The 21,495-nt window shown below is 47.5% G+C and overlaps 1 protein-coding gene across 1 annotated transcript in view; it reads left to right on the top strand.

Moving 5' to 3' along the window:
- Nucleotides 1–21,495, top strand: part of LOC147678984 (tRNA (32-2'-O)-methyltransferase regulator THADA-like) — a 291,162-nt gene that overhangs the window by 213,209 nt on the left and 56,458 nt on the right. Inside the window, exons 22-24 of the mRNA XM_086942707.1 lie at nt 2,440–2,590; nt 13,645–13,891; nt 17,218–17,454. Coding sequence (XP_086798833.1) covers nt 2,440–2,590; nt 13,645–13,891; nt 17,218–17,454 — 635 coding nt within the window. The remainder of the gene's footprint in view (nt 1–2,439; nt 2,591–13,644; nt 13,892–17,217; nt 17,455–21,495) is intronic.

Here is a 21,495-nt window from a genome sequence, read left to right on the forward strand (position 1 = left end):
GGGTCTGTGCTGTCCTTGTGATTCAGGGGCGCCTCTGAACCTCCCTGGGTCTGTTCCCCGGGGGTCTGTGCTGTCCTTGTGATTCAGGGGCGCCTCTGAACCTCACTGGGTCTGTTCCCCCGGGGTCTCTGTTGTCCTTGTGATTCAGGGGCGCCTGTGAACCTCACTGGGCCCTATCCCCTGGGCTCTGTGCTTTCCTTGTGATTCAAGGGGGTCCTCTGAACCTCACTGAGTCTGTTCCCCGGGGGTCTGTGCTGTCCTTGTCATTCAGGGGCGCCTCTGAACCTCACTGGGTCTGTTCCCCGGGGGTCTCTGCTGTCCTTGTGATTCAGGGGCGCCTCTGAACATCACTGAGTCTGTTCCCTGGGGGTCTGTGCTGTCCTTGTGATTCAGGGGCGCCTGTGAACCTCATTGGGTCTGTTCCCCGGGGGTCTGTGCTGTCCTTGTGATTCAGGGGCGCCTCTGAACCTCACTGAGTCTGTTCCCAGGGTCTGTGCTGTCCTTGTGATTCAGGGGCGCCTGTGAACCTCATTGGGTCTGTTCCCCGGGGGTCTGTGCTGTCCTTGTGATTCAGGGGCGCCTCTGAACCTCACTGAGTCTGGTCCCCGGGGGTCTGTGCTGTCCTTGTGATTCAGGGGCGCCTGTGAACCTCATTGGGTCTGTTCCCCGGGGGTCTGTGCTGTCCTTGTGATTCAGGGGCGCCTCTCACCATAACTGGGTCTGTTCCCCGGGGGTCTGTGCTGTCCTTGTGATTCAGGGGCGCCTGTGAACCTCACTGGGTCTGTTCCCCTGGGCTCTGTGCTGTCCTTGTGACTCAGGGGCGCCTCTGAACCTCACTGAGTCTGTTCCCCGGGGGTCTGTGCTGTCCTTGTGATTCAGGGGCGCCTCTGAACCTCACTGGGTCTGTTCCCCGGGGGTCTGTGCTGTCCTTGTGATTCAGGGGCGCCTCTGAACCTCCCTGGGTCCGTTCCACGGGGTCTGTGCTGTCCTTGTGACTCAGGGGCGCCTCTGAACCTCCCTGGGTCTGTTCCCAGGGTCTGTGCTGTCCTTGTGATTCAGGGGCGCCTGTGAACCTCATTGGGTCTGTTCCCCGGGGGTCTGTGCTGTCCTTGTGATTCAGGGGCGCCTCTGAACCTCACTGGGTCTGTTCCCCGGGGGTCTGTGCTGTCCTTGTGATTCAGGGGCGCCTGTGAACCTCACTGGGTCTGTTCCCCCGGGGTCTGTGCTGACCTTGTGATTCAGGGGCGCCTCTGAACCTCCCTGGGTCTGTTCCCCGGGGGTCTGTGCTGTCCTTGTGATTCAGGGGCGCCTGTGAACCTCCCTGGGTCTGTTCCCCGGGGGTCTGTGCTGTCCTTGTGATTCAGGGGCGTCTCTGAACCTCCCTGGGTCTGTTCCCCGGGGGTCTGTGCTGTCCTTGTGATTCAGGGGCGCCTCTGAACCTCCCTGGGTCTGTTCCCCGGGGGTCTCTGCTGTCCTTGTGATTCAGGGGCGCCTTTGAACCTCACTGGGTCTGTTCCCCCGGGGTCTCTGTTGTCCTTGCGATTCAGGGGCGCCTGTGAACCTCACTGGGCCCTATCCCCTGGGCTCTGTGCTTTCCTTGTGATTCAAGGGGGTCCTCTGAACCTCACTGAGTCTGTTCCCCGGGGGTCTGTGCTGTCCTTTTGATTCGGGGGCGCCTCTCACCATAACTGGGGCTGTTCCCAGGGTCTGTGCTGTCCTTGTGATTCAGGGGCGCCTTTGAACCTCACTGGGTCTGTTCCCAGGGTCTGTGCTGTCCTTGTGATTCAGGGGCGCCTGTGAACCTCATTGGGTCTGTTCCTCATAGTCTCTGTTGTCCTTGTGATTCAGGGGCGCCTTTGAACCTCACTGGGTCTGTTCCCCCGGGGTCTCTGTTGTCCTTGTGATTCAGGGGCGCCTCTGAACCTCACTGGGCCCGATCCCCTGGGCTCTGTGCTTTCCTTGTGATTCAAGGGGGTCCTCTGAACCTCACTGAGTCTGTTCCCTCAGGGTCTTTGCTGTCCTTGAGATTCTGGAGCGGCTGTGAACCTCCCTGGGTCTGTTCCCCGAGGTCTGTGCTGTCCTTGTGATTCAGGGGCACCTGTGAACCTCACTGGGTCTATTCCCCGAGGTCTGTGCTGTCCTTGTGATTCAGGGGCACCTGTGAACCTCACTGGGTCTATTCCCTGGGGGTCTGTGCTGTCCTTGTGATTCAGAGGCGCCTGTGAACCTACCTGGGTCTGTTCCCCGGGGGTCTGTGCTGTCCTTGTGATTAAGGGGGGGTGGGGGCTCTGAACCTCACTGGGTCCCTTCCTAGAGGTCTGTGCCGTCTTTGTGATTCAAGGGTGCATCTGTAGCAGAGCAGGGTCCTCCCTCTCTAGTGTCCTGCTTGGCACGTCAGGCCGTGGTCCATCTGATCTTTATCCCATTCTCTACCCACAGGTCTCCGCTGTGCATGTCCTCCAGACCCTGGTCCGCAGTTCCAGTCTGGCGGTGGCGCTGCTGCCGTTCGTGGCACCCATGGTGCTCTTGTCCCTGAATGCTCTGGTGTCGCCCTGCTGGGCCATGCGCAATGCAGCTGTGCAGCTCTTCAGTGAGTACTGCACAAGCAATGTAGTTGTTCACATGCTAGTATAGTACACAGCCGACTGACCCCATCCTGTACGTGGCCGAGGACAACATTGCAATAATAATGCCCACATTTATATCAAAGATTGACATACAAAGATGCTGATTACCTGATGTAGCTTCTCAGTGCTGGTGTTTAGAAGCCTATTGTGTACTGTAGTGTAGTCATATTAATGCCCCAAAGTTCATTTCAATGATGAGAACATTATGGTGATGTCCTTGATACGGACTATGACCTGCAGTCCTCTACTTGGCCTCTGAGTGTCGCTGTTGCAACTCCTTTGTTTGAAAGTCGTATTTTTGATGTTTAGGAGTTGTCCTGATAAAGCATGTAACATTATTGTTTTTCGGATGCATCAATGGTTAGCCATTGATAACAAAATATCGAACACCTATGACTGAAATCAGACTGATTCTCTACTTAGTGCCCACTTAGTCATTTTAAATCCTTGCTAACAGTCATATATGCTATTTTGAATAAATCTGCGCAAAACTTGTATTATTTTGTCATTTGTATGATGCTTCATGCAAAGTTTTTAATTAGTTATGCATGAATAAACATTGATAGTAAATAGACCATTAACAGGAAACCCTGGGGCTCATGGACGCGCGCCACTTCAGGTGACAGGCATACTTCGTGAAGCGGCAATTGTTTGTTTTAAAAATTAAATGGGAAAGTTACCTTTTATATTTAGGCGAAGCACTTTTTAATTGAAGCGGCAGTTACCAAGGTTAAAGGGCATTTAGGGCTCTGTTATTTTAACTGGCACATTGCACCAGCAGCACTTACTTCTCCCGCTTCCGGGAATTCTCTTTTCCACCTCCCCTGTCCACCGCGAGCTTGCTCTTTTGTTGTGGAGGGAGGGCCTTGCTATTCCTGAACTCTTCATCTTTTCCCTCACTTCCTGTGGGCTGCGAGAGAACGGTCTAGTGGTTGCCGTCTCTCCCCCATAAAACCGGATGTGTTGGCCTTCGTGCAGCGGACGCGCGCAGCGGGCGCGCCGGTGGCGTGCCAAAGGCAAGCTCGTCTGCGCCCGTCCGGGGCAAGGGGCCCGCCACTATGCCCGTGTACAAACTTGCTCAATAGACCAACTAGAGCATCTTCAAGGGGAGTATAAGATCGATGCTACTCTTAGGCGCACCTTGGAGCATCACGGATTACTGGCGGTCAGCCCCACACATTACCGCACAGGTCAGACTTTGGTTCAACCTACCAAGCCTGCTCACCCAGTTATTCACGCAAAAATTGATATTAAACTGCCCCCTGCCACGCGCAAGAGCATCGACTTGTCTATCTACTACCTAAACACTCGCTCCTTGTGCAAACATCAGCTAGAGCTATTTTCTCTGCTGGACACAAATAGACCGGACATTCTATTTTTGACAGAAACATGGCTTACTCCCGAATCCATCCCAGATATTCTAGCGGCTATCCCCGATCCTAACTATATCCTGCAGGTGGACAGAGCAGCGGGCAGAATAGGAGAGGGGGTTGCGGCAATTATCAATAAAATGTATCCGTTTACTTCACTGTCCACCATCCAAGTCCCGCATACAGAAATCTTAACTATAAAACTGGATTCATTCCAGTTTTCCCTAGTATGCATAGTTGTTTATCGCCTACCCCAATCTATGCCAAATTTCCCCCAAGCATTCGGGGATCTGATGGCACAACTTGTGATTAACCACACAAGGGTGCTGATAGTTGGCGATTTCAATTACTGGCCCGAGACCAGCAAGGAAGATTCCATATCTCGTGACTTTACTGACACTTTGCTCAGCCAAAACTGTACCCAGCACATACATACAGCCACGCACAATAAGGGCCATATTCTAGACCAAGTATGGACCCAGAACCTAACTATTTCACCTATAACTATCATTCCTTGTGTATGGTCCGATCACTACCTGATCATGTTTACGATTTCGATTATCAGCTCAGCTACCACCTCCAAACCAGGCAGCATGACAGCCAGGAACTGGAATCGAGCATAAACTCCATACTATATTAGCCAACACAGCCCCTCAGACTCAAGACTGTTCAACCTCCAGTCAGGATACCAATCTTTCCATATGGCTAGAGAATGCTTGCAACATAGTTGCCCCTCAAAAAAATATTAAATCACGAAGACCCCATGACGCCCAAAAGTGGTTTTCCCCAGAGCTTTAAGAAGCAAAACTAAAATTTCGACAAGCTTAATGGAAGTGGAGATGCCACTATAACCCAGAACTTAAACTAATTTACTTACTCCTCCTCAGAGCATATAAATCCTCCATTCTCGTATGCAAAACGGAGCATTTCTCCGTAAAAATAGCGAATTCAGCTAATAAGTCAGAGGAAATTTTCGCAATTGTAGAGGAACTCACTAGCTCGACCAGAGTAACGGTGCAGCCTGAGCAATCTCAGCAGCTCTGTGACTCTTTAAACCATTATTTTTTCGACAAAATTACTGCAATAAAAGCGAGCATTCCCCATTCTCACACTTCCTTCACTCCTTGTCCTAGTTGCCAACCCCCTGTGGCTTATAGTCAATTTTCACCTATTACTCTTGATTCTTTCTCTGAACTAATGATTAAAGTCAAGTCAGGCTCCCTTCTCGATAGCGGCCCTCCCCACATCTTGCGTGAAGCTTTCATGGCCTACCCGGAACTCCCTATATCCCTCCTCAATTCTTCTCTCAGCAGTGGACAGGTTCCTGAGTCCTTCAAAGTGGCAGAGATACTTGCTATTCTGAAGAAACCTGGCGCAAACCCTCAGGTCATGAGTAATTACCGCCCAATCTCCCTCCTACCCTATCTTGGCAAGATCTTGGAGTCCTCATGTAGCAGGTTGCCTAAGCTCCTCTGTAGAAGCATCTTCTTTTCTAGATTCCAACCAGGCCGGATTCCGACCTGCCCATTCGACCGAAACAGTCATCCTGTCGGTCATGGACGAACTTCGCAGAGGAGCAGATAAAAACATCTCACAGGCTCTAGTTTTTCTTGATCTGTCGGCAGCATTTGACACGGTCGACCACAACATCTTGGTTGACCGTGTCCGAAGTGCAGGGGTCGGAGGTCAAGCACTGAAAGGGCTCCAATCGTTTCTGTCAGACAGGTTTCAATCTGTTCGCCTGGGCCATTACTGCTCCACGAAAGGTAGACTCCCTTGCGGAGTCCCGCAGGGGTCCTCTTTATCTCCCCTTTTGTTTAACCTCTACATGCAACCTTTGATCACTGCCTTGAGGGAGAGGAACGTGTTGGTTTTCAACTACGCAGATGATCTGCAATTAATTTTCAACTTACATTCCACCAGTTCATCTGAATCCTATTTGTGGGATACTATGACTTGTATTAGCAACCGGAGGAACTTGAACCAACTTAAGTTAAACCCGAACAAAACAGAGCTGATCCTGACAGGTGGCAACATCAGCCCATGGAACGCCAACTTTTGGCCTATCCACTTGGGACCTCCTCCCGCCCCGGAAGTAACGGCGAAGAGCCTGGGGATAACAATAGGCAAGGATCTATCTATGAACCCACAAATCAACTCAGTGGTATACGCTTGCTTCTTTATGCTGAGGAAAATAAAGAAGATAAAAAGATTCCTCTCAAAAGAAGCAGCCATTTTGGTAGTCAAGGCGTTAATCATTTCCAGACTGGATTAATCAAACTCATTGTATGCTGGTATCCCAGCCTATCAAGTGCAACGCCTACAACTGATACAGAATCATGCAGCCAGGCTTATATCCCAACTTTCTTCTCGCCATCATGTCAAACCCCTGCTGCAAAAACTTTATTGGCTCCCTGTGAGCCAACGTTGTGCATTTAAATTAGGCTGCATTGTCCATAAAGCTCTGACGGACACCGGACCGGTATTCATATCCAGTAAGATCAAGAAATACAGTCCCTCCCGCACCCTTCGGTCATCCTGCCAACATCTCTTGAGCACCCCAAGATTTAAACAAAACAAACATGGCGGGCTGTGTTTCTTGACGCTGGCTCCCCAGTTTTGGAATTCTCTCCCTCTTTCCTTACGACAAATCGACAACCATCTTCAATTTAGGAAGCAGCTTAAAACTTGGCTATTCATGTCCGCCTATCTCATCGAATTCACTTTTTGCTGTTGCACCCTGCCCTCTAGTGCCAAGAAACCTACCCGGTGGTCGTCGCGCTCTAGAAATATTTTTTATATAACATAACATGTCGCTTGGGGGAAAGCAGATATGGCAGTGTTGAAGAGGGATGCCCCACTGAACGAGCAATGCAAAGTCTCTACTTGGACTTGTTACCAGATACTACTGTTGAGACTCGGATACCAAAACAGGAACCGCTGTATTGTATTATAATTGTAATTGCATTTATATAGTGCTGACTACCCCAGACGAGGCGTTGAAGCGCGTTTTCGGCGAGTAGCACGCTACTCCCGAACCCACAAAGGATTAGTGTTGAATTAGTATAGTGAAAAAGGAAAGTCATTGAAGTGATGGATAGGTTAGTCAGTTATTTGGATTCGGAAGGATAGAAGAGGAAAAAAGGTTTGTATTTATATAGTGCTTGTTACCCCTGATGGGGTGTTGAAGCGCCTTTTTTGGGGGGGCAGCAGCACTCTACTCCGGAAATCCATAAACTTAAGCTGCTTTGAAGAACCTTTTTTGCTTAGAATTATCAGATGCAAACATCTTCATTGATGTGGTCTCGTACTCTTATCTCCTGATACCGCTTGCTACTCTATTCTAGCATTTGTAACCATCAATAAACATAGTACAGGGCAGAAGGAAAAGTTGCTTATTTGTATTCAAATTCTGCATCGTAGGCGTCTTCATTGACATTGTAAATAAGCACCCCATTTCCCCAGTGCCCAGTTTTTGAATAGTTGAACTCACAGAAGTAAACATCTCCACTGAGCCTTTTAAATAGAACTGCCAATGCAAGGCACGCAGGGCTAGGGAAGTGGCTTGCTCCTTAAAGGAACTATTTTTATTTTTATTTATAGTGCTGCCTATTTGGCCGTATTTTCCTTAATTTTTGTTCAGATTTGTCATGGGGTTTCCTTAGCAACAACAGTATGCGTTTTGCTGCAGTGTGACTGTGTAATAGTTTTCACTTCCTTGGACTTCAAACACTTCAGAACATTGAGGGAAATGTCCCCTGGGAAAGGCTGCTTCGGCTGTCTGCAATACATAATCCCGGGTGTACACTTGCAAGTTTTCAGTTATGAAATGTTTAAGTTCCGGGTTTCACACCACTTGGCAATCATTCTAACATTTATCACTGATGAAGATGCCTGTGAGGCTGAATTTGAAATGCAAGACACTTTTGCTTTCTGTCTTCTTGTGGGGTTGTCTGAGTGATACCAAATCTTTGGGGCAGGTTGAAGGATAGTGTGACCAACTCACTTTTTCCCAATTTATGGTCACTGTTTTGACTCAGTTGATGCAGGGAAAGTCTGCCTAAATCCCATGGAGTGCATGGGCCAAGCATGTGGTGATGATGCAGGTAGGATGCTCAGGTCGCTTCTCTAGCCAGAATTGAATTTGTGTGTCCTCTGCTCTTCTTTGGCAGTTCGCCTGATATTGTTCGAGTAGCTGGGCTAGGGGATGAATGTGTAAGTATCAGGAGAGAGATGATGCTGTGAGCGCTACAGGACACTGCGTGCGTGGAGGACTCAACTGACCAGTCTTGACTATCTTTGCACTTAAGTAGCATGTCACTGCTCCAAGTCTGGCCAAAAGCACTCCTACTGCTCCCTGAGATGCATGCAGGTTCATACATCTATGGCCATGAAGGATGCTGGGAGGTGCAGTCCCTAGAAAGGTACCCCAGTGGTACTTCTGAGGGGTACGGAAGCAGGAAGTATCCGTTCTGATGCTGAACGGCAGCGCAGAGGTGAGCGTGATAGAAGTGTTGTGGTAAGGGGGCTTCGTGTGTGTGTGTGTGTGTGTGTGTGTGAGCTTATTTACAACTCTGTATAGCAGAAACATGTCATGTCGACCATTGTTGTTTTTATCTGTATAGGACTTCTTGGTTTGAATTAACTTGACCAAATGTTTGTTCGCCTTCACTAATTGTTTTTAATGGAGTTAGAACTACCCCTCTATTAAAATAATCTTCTGATCCTGGGAGTAGTCCACACTCCTTTTAGATTCACCTCCTCCAGCACTTGTGGTTACCATATCACTTTTTCTTTGTAAGAACCCAATGAAGACAACTGGCATCGGATTCTGATTTGATGCCTGAGGGTTCTTTTTTACCATCCTTTAACTGCACTACTTATTGTTTTCTTGTTTTCTACTTATTCTTACTTTTCCTTAGGTGGTAGGAATTACTTTATTGTTTTTGGTTTTACACCTAAGTAATTGTCGCTCTTTTGTTGGTTTTCAACGAATACAATTTCGCCAGATATAGCAACATAGCACAGCAACTCAACTTATTATTTCAAGTTGCAACAGTACAAATGTCTAGCACAGTTACCATGCAGTTTGTAGCATCTCTTTATATATTCACTGGTGTTCTCAACCTCGGGTGGGAATTACTCCCATTTTCCAGCATTCCAAGATACATATCTGTTTAGTGACATAAACAACATTCAACATAATAAAAAAGTAAATCTAGGGGGTAGACAATAGGAGCTAAATCTCTACTATGCTAGAACACAGGTATTATACCACTGACATTGTATCACAAACCCCTCATCAAAAACCATTGCTAGGGGTTTGTGTGGTGGGAGGACCCTAAACATTTGTTGTATTCCTATTAATTCCCGGAGGGTTGTTGATGGTGAAGCCGGATGTCGGAAGGGGAGAGAACCACGTATAGGAGGGGTATCCGATTTCCAGCCTTGTGCCTTTCATATGTAGGGCGTTACCCAGTTGTGTAACATTCTGTCGGGGCGTTATATACTGCAATTGGGATACCACCCGATTTAGCCTCTATGGCAGTAAGATATGTCCTCTAGTCGGGAGTGTTAGCTGTATTCGAGCAACCCGGGATTGATTTCCGGGAGATCGCTAGTTCAGCCATGAGGGCCCTACGCAAATCTTGAAGCCAAAATGGGACGGGGAGGCAGACGTGCCTTCCAACATATAGCTAGTCTTCGCTTAGCGACCACAAAGCTAAGTCTAAAAATGTATTCAGTGATTTACGTTTTGATGAACGCTTAGTAATCCCTAATAAAAAAATGTTGTCAATTTATTGGTAGTAGCGTGCCTGTGGCCTCGGTCAATATTTCAGCTTGTTCTGCCCAGTACTCAACTATTTTCAGACATGACCATACCAAATGCATGAATGTGGCCATTGGGGCAGTGCATCGCGGGCAGATATCTGCCCTTCCTGGGTACATCTTGACTATTCTGTGGGGTGTTAAGTAAGTATGATGTAGACAGTTAAACTGGATGTATTTACGCCTTGCATTTATTGAGATGACTTTTTGCATTGCTCCCACTGCTTGTCTGTCAGTGTGGTTGAGCGCTCCTCATCCCAGTAGGCCCATAGAGTCAGGGGAGTCTCATCCTGGCGTTTTGGGCTGTATAGCATTGTGACTGCGCGGCGTGCAGTACCATGTGTTAGGAGGGGTTAAAGGAGTCTAGACACCTCTGGGTCCACACATGTTTTTTTCCATATCACTTGCAACTGATACGCTAGTGAGGCATATAGTAGGAAGGAGCCCGGAGGTACCCCATAATCCTCTACTAAGCAGTCAAATGTATAGAAAATGTAATCTGTGAACATGTCACCCCATGTAGTAAGTCCTGCATTGGCCCGGGTCGTCGCCTCTATTCTGTGGCGTTGCATTGCATATCCCGTTATCACCCCCAGGAGCAGTTCTGGGGCATAAGGGGGAGGTTTTTTTTTCTAGATAAAAATACTGGCGCCGGCAAAGTCTAGCAGTAGTCATCAGGAGATTGCCTGTTCTTTTCAGTATCCCGGTGTCTGCACCAATCAACCACTCTAAGACCCCAGTTGGGCGAGTCGGAGTTGCCCTTTTTCCTAATTTTGATGTATTTTGGCCAGCTAACCATCTCGTTGGCCACTGCAACTAAGCAGCTGTATCGTAATATTCATAGTTTGGTGCTCTCAACCCCCCTTCTGCTATTGGTGCGTATAATTTCTTGAGAGAGACCCGCTTCCTGTTCTTGCCCCATATAAGAGCTGCTAGCACCAATCTCAAGTCCACAAATAACCTCTGGGGTACTTGTAGAGGGATATCTGCGAGAAAATACAATAGTCTTGGCAATAGTAGCATTTTAGAGGTGGCGATGCGACCCATGGGTGAGAGAGGTAGCTGTGTCAAGAACGGCAGGGAGGATCTAGCGCTAGTGAATCCCCTACCCAAGTTCCCATCTACCAGATCTGTGGGAGAATGATACACTTGGACCCCCAAATACTTGAAAGAATCATAGGACTAGGGAAGCATCATGACTGGGAGTACCCCCGTCTGTTCAGGAGTTAAGTATGTCATTGTGAACAAGAGCGACTTGTCCCATTTAACCTTCAGGCCTGATACCTTTCCAAAATGCTCCAAGAGCAACATCAGCTCTGGTAGGTCTGCTGCACTACCGTGTCATCTGCGTACAATGAGACCACGTGCCATCGGTCATATGCCCTTATTCCACAATTCAGTGCTCGCCAGCGCAGCTCATGCTAGTAGCTCTATTGCCAATGCAATTGGTTAAAGGGAGCATCTTTGATGAATGCCCCGTTCAATTTTAAACGTTCGGATAGGATGGCACCAGTCCGTACTCTTGCAGTAGGAGCACTATACAAAAAGGTTACCCACTTCAAAAAGTGAGGCCCTAATCTTTAGCATGCGAGCACTTCTTGAAAGTATTGCCTGCCCAAGGTATCATATGCTTTCTCTAAATCTAGACATGCTACCCAACATTGTGTCTCACTTATTTTTGCCCAATCCATCAGCATGAACAGCCTAAGCAAACTCAAGAAAGTGTTCCCATTTGGTATGAGGCCATTTTGGTAGAGTGCACTAACACCTGGGCCATCTCTATTAATCTATTAGCTAATATTTTCCCCAGGATCTTATAGTCTGCATTTAATAGGGATAATGGATGATACAATCCAAGTAATAATGCGTCTTTGCCTGGTTTGAGGTGCACTACTTATATTGCTTCTTGAAGTGAGGAGGGCAGTGTGCCTGCGTTACATGCGTCCGTGTACACTTTTTGCTGCTGGGGGTGCAAGTCGAGATCAGATGTTTGCATGAAACTCCAGGGTCCAACCATCTGCTCCCAGGGTCTTACCTTTCGGCATTTGTTGGATTGCGTCTACTATCTCAAATACCGTGATAGGGGACTCCAGCTCTGTTAGCATTGCTGGTGGGTCCTGAGGAAGTGTAATGTCCTTCAAGAAGAACTGCAAGTCCGAGGCGTCATTTTCTTGCAGTGCATTATATAAGGTGGCATAGTATGTGTAGAAAGCATTATTTATCTCAAGCTGTGTGTTGACATGACATCCGGTGCCATCTTTGATAGCCAATCCTGAATTTCTAGGTGTGTCTGTGCGTAGTAACCATGGGGCAGTGCCCTGCCAGACTGAACCCCTTCCGCATACCGCCTGTTCTCTTCAATCTATGACTCCGAGGTATTCTAGTGTTTCCCTGTAGTTTGATTAGGTCTTTGCTAGATGTGTTGCTGCTGATGGAGTATCAGGAGTCCTTTGCTCTAGTCGCCTGATCTCTGACTCCAGCTTCTCTAATTCTTTGTGTAGAGTCATTTTAGTCATAGCCATAGATTGCTTTGATCATGTGCCATTCAACACAACCTTAAATGCGTCCCACTCGATCCCTAAATTTGAGGCAGTTCCTTTGTTGTCTTGGAAATTGGAGATAATACATTCAGAGAGAGAGGTACATAGTGGTGTAACTTTAAGTGCTTCTGCAAGGAACCGCCATATTGGAATTCGTGGTCTGCATAATGTAAATGTAAATGTGTTTCGATTTATATAGCACACTTTAACCCAGGGGTCCCAAGGCGCTTGCTTAGGGAACCCGTCCTGGTATTCCCCTGTGAGATATCCCGGCCGGGTATCCACAAGGCGAAAGCCAGGCATCCCGCCGCGAGGGGCCGTAGTGGAGATTAAGCAAGCTATTGCCCAGAGTCGCAGAGTGTGACCCCGTGAGTCGAGTAGGCACCAGAGTGAGAATTGTCGACTCCATGGAATTTTTGAGCCCGAGACCCGCTGAGGCGGGGAATCGAACCCTGGTCCACGGCCGATCTCAGCTTCCGGGTCTGCCGCCTCTAACCACTGAGCCACGCTTCTCCACTAATTCCCCAGTCGCAGCTGCAGGGGGCTGTGGTCTGACAATGTGCGCCCTAAATGCTCTGCATGGGTCACCCCATGCATGGGTACACTTCCTGGGTACACTTCCTCTGTGCTTTCACGGGACACATATATCATATCAATTCAGGTATGTAAATTATGTAATCCAGAATAATGTGAATACTCACTAATATAGGGATGTATCCCCCTCTAGGTCTCCTGTATCTGTAAGCTAGTTTACCACTGCTGTAGTCCCTGTGCTAGCACTATTGATCGCGCTTTGGAGAGTAGGGGACATGAGCAATCCATATCGAGATCATGAGTGCAGGGAAAACTCCTTCCCCAATAAACAGGAGCTAGTGTGTCGTGTAATAATGTGGGTGTTAAGGAGTGTATAAAAGTAGTCTGGTTAGCGCTGGGGGCATATAGTGACACCAACAAAATTGGGTGACCCTCTAGTCGCCCCCCCCCAACACCACATAGCGGCCCTCTGTGTCAATGCGTGAGTATTGAATCTCCAGAAGCGTCCCAAGGCAGCCCAAATCAGAACCCCCTTGGCATAGCCATAGTTCATAGTTCCTATGAGGGTCCCCCTCCAGCGTCTATGCAAGACTTCCAGTGTGTGAGCCGTGAGATGAGTTCCCTGTAAGACAACTATATGAACTTTGCGCCTCCGGATGGTGGTGTCTGGGTACACTTCAACTTATACTTTTAAATCTTCTCAGTCCGTTGTCACCCCTTTACTCTCCTTTTTCCATGTCGTAGGTGCCCTGACTGCCCGGACCCTGGGGCAGAAGCGCAGCTGGGGCGAGAGCTGCTCTCAGAATGCGGTCACCCCGCAGGTCTTCTTCACCCAGCACCCTGAGCTGCAGGAGATCCTCCTGAAGGAGCTGCACGTGGCCCTCAACACGTCCACGCCATCATCCAGAGGAAGAGTCCGGTTGTGTCACAGTCTGCACCCCACCCTGACCCTGCTGAGCCACCTGCAGCCTGGCCATGAGGACGTCAGCAGGTACAGGCAGGATGAGGCTCAGTGCCTCTGTCCACTGAGGAAAGATTGCTGTTGCTTGTACACTTCCTCTGTGCTTTCAAGAGAAATTCGCATAGCTTCGATGTGTACCCGGTTTATGCATTTGAGTGATGCGAGTGCCATGCTGCTTATACTGTTTTGCTTTCTGTGTGAGGGAAGCTTGCACTGCTGCTACTTGAGCAGCATCTGTTCTACGATTGTGAAGGAAGCTTGCACCATGCTGCTTTTGCAGTTTCTCTGTCTGCGTGGGGGAAACTTGCACTGCTGCTGCTTGATCAGCGACTGTTCTACGTATGTGAAGGAAGCTTGCAGCATGCTGCTTGTGCAGTTTCAATTTCATTGTGAGGGTAACTTGCACTGCTGCTGCTGCTACTTGATCAGTGACTGTTCTACGTATGTGAAGGAAGCTTGCACCATGCTGCTTTTGCAGTTTCACTTTCCGTGTGGGGGAAGCTTGCACTGCTGCTGCTTGAGCAGCTTCTGTTCTATGCATGTGAAGGAAACTTGCACCATGTTGCTTGTGCTGTTTCACTTTCTATGTGGGGGGAAGCTTGCACTGCTGCTGCTTGAGCTGCAGCTGTCCTTTGTAGGTGAGGGAAGCTTGCACCATGTTACTTGTGTTTCTATCCGTGAGGAGCTTGCATTGCTGCTGCTTGAGCTGCACCTGTTCTGTGTATGGGAGGGAAGATTTCACCATGCTGCTTGTGCAGTTTCACTTTCTATCTGTGAGCAGGTTGTACTGCTGCTGCTTCTGCCCTGTGTTTGTGAGGGATGTGTGTGCCATGCTGCTTGTGCAGTTTCACTTTCAATGAGAGAGGAGTAGCAGAGTACTATACATAATATAAGCTTGCGCGGTTTGTCGGCTCTTTGCGCTGTTTGTCGGTCGAGACATTTGTGAACTCAAACTGTCAGTGAGGTGAAATACGATGGACTCTCCGGGCTGTCCACGATGATAGAGCATGCATCAGGCTCCAGGACACCCCACCCAATCCTGGAGCAAGACCAAAGGTGATAATAGCAGGCATGGGACTTGACTCTCCAATCGGTCGAAATGGAGTGGTCACCAACCTCTGCGAATAGGCAAATTCTTCTATTTCCGGACTACACCCAGGCGGTACAAGCCAAACGCAGATCATGATGAGGTCAAAAAAGAGCTGTGAAAGAGAAGGCCAAAGGATGATGCTGCTCCCTGCGAAACTAGGAGGCATTGCGAAAATCACTGCATTTACTAATATAGGGCACAGTTTGGAATGGCTGGAAGGTTGGTGTACCGTCAGATAGAAGCGAAATTCAACAGAGTCAAAGTCTAGAATGGTATTACCATGTCCGGAGTATTAGGAAAAAGTAGATACGTAAACTATTGCTTCCTGTATATGGCTTCTCTAAACCCTTACTACTCCCCATACAAATTGACATTCCGGGTAGGATATAAGATGACCCTTATAAATTGCTAGAGATGGCTTTTGATATCTAGACATACAGATAACAAGCGAGAAGCGTACCTTCCTACGACTCAAAGGAACAAGCCCTATGAAAACCTGTAAAACTGATGAATCGCATTGGAGGAAGCTCCTGTTTGATGTGATATGTTTGGGTGTTCTTTATTATCCTATAACTCTCCCTAAGTTCCTGTATGTGCTTCAGAATACTCCATACACGATCCCTTAGGCGGACAGCATAATTGAAAACAGTAATGCAAATATGGAGAGGGGCACAATGTCAAATGGAATGGGGGACACCTTGCTACTGGTAACACCTCTACCGCCTATACCTGCCATAGAGGGGCACAGTACATGGGACGCTATTAGTATCTCACAACCAAGGAATGCCTGGAAGCCGGATGGTCTGAAAGCATTTAAAGATCTCCAGCAGGAGTATGACCTTCCAAGCCCGCAGTGTTATCGAAACCTCCAAATCAAACTCACATTATAGAGATAAACAACACTGTTAGGAGCCATTAAACAACAATCTGCATTAGAGCGTATATGGTTGGCAATGCCATTAGTAAATCAAGCAATACTTCTAACATACCCAACACTCACCAGCAATACGCAGCTACCTCTTCCACTTGTGAAAGCTAAGTGGAAAAGGGACATTGAGAGATAGATGAGGAAGAATGGGATGAGGCTTGAATGTACCCATGGACATTTGCAATGTGGGGAGGATTTGGATTGGCCAGATCACAATTTTTGCATTTAATATACTACACTTGAGAACAATTAGCAAAGTTTGGTAGGACTAGAGAAAGAAAGTGCCTCCAGGGATGCCAGCAGCGTGGCACTTTCCTGCACACTTTATGGTGCTTCTCGCAAGTACAAATATACTGGAATGGGGAGAGGGAAAGAAACCGAACACAGGCATAGATGTAGAAATGCCAGTCCAGTTGGGAATAGTGGAAATATGGAGCAGTGCTTCCGTGCAGAGGTACATGCGCACACAACACCTACTATCATGATGTGGGGTCTAAAGAGCTGAGAAAGTGATACACAAAGCCATAGGGTGCCCCTAAAATATTTGCGAAGGTTTTGGGGACCGCAGAGGGTCAAGTGGCAACTGCTCTGTAGCACGCTCTAGAAGGTTAAGTGCACGGATCGGGAACCCAAACTTGAGCCCCACAAATACACTGATTATTGCCTTTCTGACTGTTCTTGTAACGTTTGCAATAATAAATCATTTGAATGAAGCCTGCAAGCACAACTCTGGTGACAAATAATTTACAGTGGACATGGCTGACAAAAGGGCTCAGTAACTTAAACCCTCGCCACTGATATGTCATTTGAGCTATAGGTGACTAGTCCAAATCCTGGACAGCTCACCCAACTGTCCAAATTTGGTAAACCAAGAAATGAAAAACCTATTGGCTTTGCCTGTAAATTGATATTGCTTTCACTTTTCTTAGGAGCAGTCTGCTGGCTAAGATATACACACAGTGGGTGCTTGTACAGATTACGCTTGCACGAAAGACACATTTGTTGAACCTTTTCCATGTAAACGATGAATGCCTGCATTGCTGTCACTTGCCTTTTGTCGGTTCACTTGCTCGAGTAGTATGGATTTATTTGTAGCATATGGTGTGGACTTGATGAAGCAGATCAATTTACATCAGGTTTTTGAGACCATATAATTCACAAAAAAAGAAGAATTATCATAGGTTTATAATGGGATTCATTTGACTGCAACAATAATTTGTTATTACAGCTATAATGAAATTTGTGCCATATGTCTCTTATGGAGAAGTTTATTTCACAGTTGGTCTACAACAGCGTTGCAGTTATTCTCAATAATCACTTTTTTGTTTTTTCTTCCAGTTCCTCGTCCTGTTTTGTGGAGCCCCTGGTACAGCTGGCAGGAGACCCCATCTTCGCTGTGCGTGTGATGGCAGCTCAGGCCTTGGTGCCTGCGGTGCCTGTGACTGGATACGGGACCCTCTTGCTGCGACTGGTTGGAGAATTACCTTGTGAGGCAGGTTGTACTGCCCACAATGCTTTGCACGGACGTTTGCTACAGATACAGGCACTGCTGACACAGGCCCTGGCTCAAAGCAGGTATGGGGAGAACGAATTTGTACTATTTGTGCAGGAGTAAAGTTGCTGTCTAGTGAGAGGGAAGTGACTGGGCTATTCATGAAGGTGCTTGGGCGGTGCCTCCTATGTGGCATATCTAGTGCCTTTACCCCCATTTGGACCAGTCCTGGAACCACCAGCACTGCTGAGTCTACATAGTTTTCATGCAATGCGAACTCCAATTTCATGACAACCAATGAAAATTGTATCAGCTACTGCTAAAATCCCCTGCCTTCACAAAACCTGTGCCAGTGAGCTGCAGAGTTCACTTGCAGAGCAGACCATGAAGTGTGTGGAGAGGTTACCATGCACTTGCAAGCCTCCGCGCAACATGTGACATTGGCCATTAGATGCGCTTTTTAGCACTGCTTTAACTTCAGGTCCTGTGATCCCTCTCTTCGGAGGTCTCTGATGAGAACTTCTGCTGTACCGCTTCTGATGTTCGAAACTCTGTTTACTACTGTGGCTTGTCCTCTCTGCTCACGATTACGGTGCTCTTCAGAGTTGAGCCTTGTAAGGTGAGTTCCGCTCCCTGCTATGCAGGAGGTACTCTGTTATTCCTCCCTCCTTATCTTTTGTGCTGTGGTCAGGACCTACCTGTGTCTATGGTCCTTCTTCTTGTCCTCGGCTTCCATGTGTCTTGGCTTCTTCCTCTTCCATTCCTTTGTCGTGAGGTTTTAATTCAGTTTCTTTGGTTCTCCTTTAATGTTGACTTTGCTCTGGAGCTCCTCCTATTTTGTTGTTGTTCGGAAGGGGAGCTTCTTATGATGTGAGGAATCCCCATATCCGTAACCGGGTCGGCTGGACATAGTATATAATGCATGTTTTGTTAGTGCTGATATTGTCAGAAACTGCTTCAAGCACTGGATAGTGAGTAGTCAGATTTGCAAAAGGAAAGGGCTAAAAGTTTGCATCCTAAAGGTCCAACTTTAACCTTAGGGCCAGAGCTGCCGACTTTGGAGCTGGGGAATCAGGTTTGAGTCTCTGCGTCGGCTCATTACCCTGTGATTCTGGGCAAATCACCTAATGTCCCCTTGCCTACCACAAATGAATGTGTCTTTGTATAACGTAACTGGTGCTCATGTAAAGCACTCCAATACCTTCCGGCCATGTTTGACCTATATCAATCTGCACAAAAAAAACAACTTTCCAACTGCAGTAATGTACTTCAGAGAGGAGTCTACTTTGATGTGTTCTGAATTCCTACAGAAAGAGAAGCATCTTAAAAGCTCAAGAAGTCTCGCTTGTGGCAGTGTGATCTTTGTACAATAGGTCAAGAATGAGAGTGCTGCATGAATCTGCCCTTTTGTAGCTTAGAAGGAAGCTGTCATTAATTCTGTTGAAGTACTTCTGCAGATGAGCTGCTTATTGGACTGGAGGAAGACAGACTGGATGTACCAGTAAGTTCAAGTTCCCCAGCATTGTATATACTGCCAAACTTCTCTCAATGCCAGACTGGGAATCCTCAGTAAAATACACATTTAAAAAGTGAAACATTTTGTTAATCATTCCAAATAACTCTTTTCAAATGCTTGTTTTAATATCGCCCCCACTTCTTTTATGGACCCACAATGTTTGATTAAATGCAATCAAAATAATTTCGTTTTTTAGGTCTTGGCTAGCCGCGCGGAAGCGCGTCTCCGCCGAGATCTTTTGTCAGCGAGTGTGCTCCCCAGGAGACACTCCTGGCCGCGCGCAGGCGATGCTAAACTGGCACGCGCATAAGTATCCCACACGACACACGCATGCGCAGAGATAGAAACACACACAGGAGCGCACGCACATACATACAGAACCCCCCCACTCACTCATACACACACACACACGCGCGCGCGCACGCACACACACACACACACACACACAAGTGCACCGGCCCTCCCCCTCCCCCTTTAACTTACTGTCGCAATCTGGGGGACTCCGCTCTCCGCACGGGCAGGTGGTAGCTCCTTTCCCGGGACTCCCTCTTGGTCAAGGGAGCCCCGCAACATGTGTGCATCGTCCTGTTGTCGGCCCCGGGGCTCTCCACGCTCGCAGGAGCCCCGGGCCGCTCGACGCATTTCCTCCGCCTGCCTCCTCTTCCGGTCCGGACGCGGCTCCGCCCCCGTCACAGGCGACCTTGCCTGACTTCCGGTGCGGCCGCGGCGGAATTCCGGGGGCAGTGGGAGTTACTCCACCCCCCTCGAAAGTGCACGTGAGCTCGTAGTATGTATATTCCGACCATAATAATGTTATTTACACAAGTGGCGTAATTTGGGAGATAAACTGGTACACTGCGCGCACGTGTTATCCACACACGATTACAGCTAATATAAGCATTTCACGTAAACACTCGCATATTAATATAGATATTATATCTGTTCCTTCCTGAATCGTTCTCCTCCCTCTTTTTCATTTAAAGAACGAAACGGATACTGAATTCTGGACTTTTGTTAGAAATGTTCTTTCCTGGACCTCTGAGCCCCTCTTTAGACCGACCATGTTTTGCGGCTGTATTTTGCAGCAGACAGGTAGGATGGGCGTCTCTCTCTGCCACTGCACTGGCAATTAACTCCTTTTGAAGGCACATCTTGCTTTCAATCTCGCATGTAAGGAACCTCATCCCCTCCCTAATTCAATCTGATACTCGAACCACGCTACTGTCAGATGGACCTAATGCAGGAGTTTTTTTTTTTTAATTGGAAGGAGAGGGAACGAGACGATTAGAGGGAGAGAAGAAGGAGTACGGGAACTGATAGAAGGAGATGGGGGCGTAAGGGAAGCAAAGAGGGAGCATGAAGGCAAGAAGGCAGGACAGACGGAAAAAAGGCAAAGTCGGAGAGGAGAATGGGCGGGCGGGAGGATGACAGAACGGAGAGCGTGCGGAATGAAGAAATTAAGGAGGAAACCGGGAGGATTGGAAACAAATGAGAAATGTAGGGGCGGGGAATAGGTGAGCAGGATGCGGGAATGAACAGATTTCAGAAAGTAAATGAGCCAAATTAACAAATAAGGAGATTGAAATGAAAAGAATGAATAAAACCGAAACAAGTAAACAATTAAGATGTACAAGTAATGCCAGGAAGGCAGAATAAAAACAATATGACAATAGTATGAGACGTTAAACACAGAATAATCAATTAAGGTGATAAAGGAGAAATGTAGAGACGTAAGAGAGAAGGATGCTGCAATGAACAGATTTCAGAAAGAAAGGAGCAAACAATAAATAAATAAATAAGGAGAGTAAAGCTAAAAAGGAAATTAATAAAACCAAACGACGTAGCCAGTTAAAACCTACAATGGTCGAAAGGTAGGCAGTACAGGTGACAAAGGAGAACATAACGAAGAATGAATTGCACAGAAGAAGGGCGTGTATTACAGAAGAAAGAGATCGCAAGATAAAATATAATAATAAGAAAACAATAAACAAGTGACTGAAGGACGAAAAGAGATAAGGTAATAGGATATCAAAGTAGGGAATATATATACACTCATATTTTTATTTGACAATCTTTTTATTAGCAATATCATTGTGTACTTTACAGAATATACTAACAAAAAACACAATGCAAGCGTTTTGAGTTGTACACACAGTTACTACATGTGTAGAAGCGTCTAGTAACATTACGTTTTGATTTCATCATTTATTCCAACTACTTGAAACCAAACTCCCCCCACCCTTCCCTCCCACTCCCAGCACTCTGTAGTGAGTGCAGAGTGCCGAGTAGTGAGTGCAGAGTAGTGATTGCAGAGTAGTGAGTGCAGAGTGCAGAGTAGTGAGTGCAGAGTGAGTGTGCAAAGTGCAGAGTAGTGAGTGCAGAGTGCAGAGTAGTGAGTAAAGAGTGCAGAGTAGTGAGTGCAGAGTAGTGAGTGCAGAGTGCAGAGTAGTGAGTGCAGAGTGAGTGTGCAAAGTGCAGAGTAGTGAGTGCAGAGTGCAGAGTAGTGAGTAAAGAGTGCAGAGTAGTGAGTGCAGAGTAGTGAGTGCAGAGTGAGTGTGCAGAATGCAGAGTAGTGAGTGCAGAGTAGTGAGTGCAGAGTAGTGAGTGC

The sequence above is a fragment of the Lissotriton vulgaris genome, chromosome 11, assembly GCF_964263255.1.
Source record: "Lissotriton vulgaris chromosome 11, aLisVul1.2, whole genome shotgun sequence".
Classification (NCBI taxonomy): domain Eukaryota; kingdom Metazoa; phylum Chordata; class Amphibia; order Caudata; family Salamandridae; genus Lissotriton; species Lissotriton vulgaris.